Source organism: Fragaria vesca, linkage group LG3 (assembly GCF_000184155.1).
Source record: "Fragaria vesca subsp. vesca linkage group LG3, FraVesHawaii_1.0, whole genome shotgun sequence".
Taxonomy (NCBI): domain Eukaryota; kingdom Viridiplantae; phylum Streptophyta; class Magnoliopsida; order Rosales; family Rosaceae; genus Fragaria; species Fragaria vesca.
In genome coordinates, this window is record NC_020493.1 from 5,514,163 (window position 1) to 5,518,723 (window position 4,561).

Here is a 4,561-nt window from a genome sequence, read left to right on the forward strand (position 1 = left end):
GTACGTCTCTCTCTCTCTCTCTCTCTCTCTCTCTCTCTCTCTCTTACTATTACAATCACATGTTAGGAGTTGCTTCCAATTTTCAAGTATTGTAAATGAATGGAAATAATTGGATATTTTGAGCCACTTCTGTGCTGGGTGATACTTTTAACATACGGATTTGTCATGCGCTTAAATTCATTTCCCAAAGAATACTTGTGAAGCTCAATTTGAAATTGTAGCACCTACATCTCTGCAGCAAGTTCTACTGCTATGATATTGCTTTCATCATTACTTCTCATTCCTTGTGCAGTCTCACATGCCCAAACTATCGATGTTCAGAAAGGAGCTGCATTGTTTCGTACTACTTGCATTGGATGTCATGATATGGGTGGAAACATAATACAACCAGTGAGTCCATATATCTGAATATCTGATATATTATAGCTCAAAATCTTTCCTATTTCTTATTCCTTGTTTTCTCTTCTGTCTAGGGTGCAACACTCTTTACTAAAGATCTACAGAGGTAATACTGCACAATCTAAGTTAAATTATTCTGTCAGAAACTGCAATTTAACAAGAATTAGGATCTGACAAGGAGGATTAGCAAACCATATTGTAGTAGTCTAAATGACCTTTTCAAGTACTGACAGATAGAATAGATGACATAGAGAAAATTGTATGATGATGTATTTTTCGGTTCAGGATTTAAATTTAATCTAGTCTGCAGACAGGAGGAAAGAAAAAAAAAAAAAAAAAAAATACTGTTTCAGGTTTTCAGTTTCCTGAATAAATACCTGTTTTCTGGATATCTACTCGGTGGATAATTCTGGGGTTAAAGTAGGTTTACATGCCATGATTTGCAGTGGCTTGTGAGTTTGTAATTGCTTTATTAATATTTCAAGCATTTGCTTCTGTAGAAATGGAGTTGACACAGAGGAGGAGATATATCGTGTTACTTACTTTGGCAAGGGAAGAATGCCAGTAAGTTAGGCTAAAATTTACTATGAAAAATTAGCATCATCACCCTCATGTTTGTGCCTTATTGAAGATAGTGTATATTATGTATATTTACAGGGATTTGGTCAGAACTGCACACCAAGGGGCCAATGCACATTTGGAGCTCGTTTGCAGGATGAGGACATTAAGCTTTTGGCCGAATTTGTCAAGTTACAGGCTGATCAAGATTGGACGAGTAACTTAAGTAACGAATGATGAGTATTTGACCCTATGAGATTGCTGACTCAAATTCTCGGTAACCCTTTTCTTTGCGTATTGTATATTACTCAGTAGTACATTAATGTGGGTATGATCCTGTATTTTAACTTGAACACAAGCTTTATAAATATCGATGGGAACTTAGCCTGTCACTTCTGATACTCAATCAAGTTCCTCCTTTTATGGTCCAGTAGTCCCCCCCAGCATATCTATTATATGAAACTAGATGGAAATTTCAGACTAAAGTAGACCTACTAATAGATTTGAAAACAAAAGAGGTGTTATACTACTTTTGCTGCTGCATTCATTACTCTTAAAGTTGGGTGAGGACCTATGCCTTGTCTTAGTTTGATCTACTTATGCACATTGATATAAGCTACTGTTCCCCATATTGTATGAAACCAGAAGTTGGTAATGATTCACAAGTTTGTGTAAACATTGATCATTCCTTGAAGGCTCTTACACATTGCCTTAAGCTCCTAGTGTTCCCCATGCCAATATTGTAAGAAAGCGGAAGTTGGTTCAGTTCTGCTCTTAGGTCCCTTTCTGTAACATCAGTCATTTTTCCTTCCACCTTCAACCCCTACATGCAATGGCGGTTTTATTTGTTTCATAAATGACTACCGATGAATCTGAAGCTGGATTACATCCAGAGAGGATAGTTCGTTTAGGTCCAGTTGCTTCATGCCACTCAGTACTATTTAAAGTCATCATCATAATATTGTTTTGCATTTGCAAGTTCATGATTTTTGTCATTGAACTGGGGAAAACTCTAGTGTTTGAGCTCGGTTTCATCATAATATTCACTATGCCCGTGATCTTTTAAGCTTAGATTTAATGATATTTTGCATTCAAAGTAGCAACGCCCTTGTAGGATCGACCGGTGACCAACTTTCTATCATTCTATTTTAACATGAGCACTGCTTAATTTCAGTCTTATCAACACATCTTGTGAAATGCTAAGGAGACTGATATTTCAGTTCACTCGATCGATACATATGCAGATATCCTGCATTATACTAGGTATGGGTAATGTATGGTGGTAATTAACAAACAAGTTCGCCTGCAAACATTTGAAAGGGGATGGATGGAGGTCAAGTTCATACTTATTGGTAAGGATGATGGACCAAGCAAGAAAAGGGGACTTGAACTCTTAAAGCAGTTGATCCAACTAGTTATATTACAGAGAAAGTAAGGCCAAATGAAACCATAATACTACTTTGTCTGAAGAGGAAAAATAAGACATTGGATATCTTATCACATCTGAGATTGTCACTTCCATAATATACACGCCTTACAACTACTGTTAAATAAAGCTAATGACTCACATTACTCATTTATGCTAACTGCTAAGCTCGAGTGAGTTGTTTACCTAGAGTGCAACTTATATGTTCAATACTCTTGTTGTTATCTTCCCAGAACAAGGGATGGTTAATTTATAGCTATTTGGATGAGAGATATATTACTTCTCCAAATGCTAATGAGCTATCCGGTTTCGATTTATTTTTTATTAATATGGAGTAGTTTATATTATGATAAGGATTATGAATCAATCTCTGATCTCCTTGTTGATGGTTGGAGAAGATCATCTGTTGAAACCTCTGCTTTGTAATACTGGATCAATTTTCCAGAGCTTTTTTGTTTCTTGGATGAACCAAAGGCATGCGCAGAAAGGGTTTTCTAATTTTGCAACCACAAGCAACCTGCTGGAAATTTCAGTGCTACTTCCACAATCTAATGCTCTATACCTACTCAATAATGTTCTAACCTAACTTGTTCAATGTCTCTTGTTTCACTGACAACCTTAGCCGTCAATAAACTGCAAATGGTCTCCTCATCCTTCTTTTGAGACCCAATATACAATATTGGCTTTATTATATAGTCTCTTTGATTAGCTCTTTGTCTTGTCTAAGACTTAAACATCGTACTCGATGGACTCCCGCTATTGGTCACCTTGTCTTTCACTCAATCTCAAAAGGTTTAGGGTATGATCTTTTGGCCATCCTGGGTTCTCTGCTAATTTGTCACTCTTTTTTACCAGAAAATGCAAAGGAGTAGTCAAGCTGGTGGATGCACTTCTTCTCTTTTGTGACCTTGGGAATCTAAACGTTGTCATGATTCCTATCGAAATAGTACATCCATTCTACTCTTCTCCAATGAGATATTCTCAGTCTTTTATTTGCAGATCTTATGGCTTCAAGTCTCTTCTCTTTCTCTATATAAGTGTCTCTCTCTCTCTTTCTCTCTCACTTTCAAACTCAAAGCCGAATACTTCATCATCGCCATTTCTTTCATCAGGTTTCCTTCTCTTTCTCTTAATTTCTCGTATTCATTCCCATGTAGCTACTTATTAACTATCATCTGATTCTTTCTTCATTTCTGTCCCTCTGTTATTGATCAGTAGCTGAATCAAAGCACAGATATTGCAGCGGATGAACACTGCTGGCTTCTGCAAAAGCTTAGTGAAAGATCCATTACACAGTACAGTCATGACTGAAGATGTTGAAGTCTATATGAATGGGCACCCATGGCCTCCAAGGTGTTACATTTGTGACTTCTGCAAGAGAGAATTCAAATGTGCTCAATCTCTGGGTGGCCATATGAATGTTCACAGGAAAGAACGTGCCATTCTCAGAATTGGTCAGTACACTCACAGTACTATACTTAATCTCAACCTTAATCCTAACCCTACTTTCGTATCCTCACTACCACCATCATTATCATCTCCCTTTTCTACTGTTTCAGCTAGGCAGCTCTCACCATTAACTACTAGCTTTATAAGCTCAGTGCCTTCTTGGATATCACAATCCTCTCATCTTCCTCCTCCTACATTTTCATCGCCATCTGCTACTTGCCATACTCTACGTGCTAACCTTTCGGGTCCTTCTTCAAACTTCATGAAGTTTAATGACGCAAAGTCTCAAGAAGAAGATGAGTGCATGTGGTTGGAGACTGGTGTTCTTGGCGGTAACTCAAAGGATGACATCGATTTAGAGCTTCGATTAGGCTAAACCAAGAATTGTTCCTTCCGTGTAATTAAGACCGGTAATTACATGGTTAATTAAGCTAATGCATTAGTTAATTAGTAATGCTCCTTTATGTACGTTATCGCAAGTTGAACTATGTATCCTACCTAATTCCCGCAATATAAAGTTGCCATTTCTTTGCTTCCTTGTGTTTTTTTTTTCTTGGGTGAACATTATTTTCTTTTTCTTTTTTTCTTTGCTTCATAATAACCTGGGGAAATTATGATGCCCAGGCACATTTAAGTTGCAGTTTGGAGTTTGATGAAGTTTGACTGATGTCTTCGATCTCTTCTGAGAGAGAGAGAGAGAGAGAGAGAGAGAGAGAGAGAGAGAGTCTT

The 4,561-nt window shown here is 37.3% G+C and overlaps 2 protein-coding genes across 2 annotated transcripts in view; both read left to right on the forward strand.

Moving 5' to 3' along the window:
* Nucleotides 1-1,386, forward strand: part of LOC101312233 (cytochrome c6, chloroplastic-like) — a 1,951-nt gene extending 565 nt beyond the window's left edge. The window contains exons 3-6 of the mRNA XM_004293704.1: nt 293-390; nt 474-505; nt 900-963; nt 1,057-1,386. Of these exons, the coding sequence (XP_004293752.1) occupies nt 293-390; nt 474-505; nt 900-963; nt 1,057-1,194 (332 nt within the window). The 3' untranslated portion in view covers nt 1,195-1,386. The remainder of the gene's footprint in view (nt 1-292; nt 391-473; nt 506-899; nt 964-1,056) is intronic.
* Nucleotides 1,387-3,629: 2,243 nt separating this feature from the next.
* LOC101312522 (transcriptional regulator SUPERMAN-like) lies at nt 3,630-4,208 on the forward strand. Its single transcript, XM_004293705.1, has one exon. The coding sequence runs from the start codon at nt 3,630-3,632 to the stop codon at nt 4,206-4,208; it is 579 nt and encodes a 192-aa protein (XP_004293753.1).
* The last annotated feature ends 353 nt before the right edge of the window (nt 4,209-4,561 follow it).

What these genes read in the sequence shown, in the direction of transcription:
- LOC101312522 (XM_004293705.1), top strand. Translation starts at nt 3,630, where the DNA reads ATGAACACTGCTGGCTTCTGCAAAAGCTTAGTGAAAGATCCATTACAC.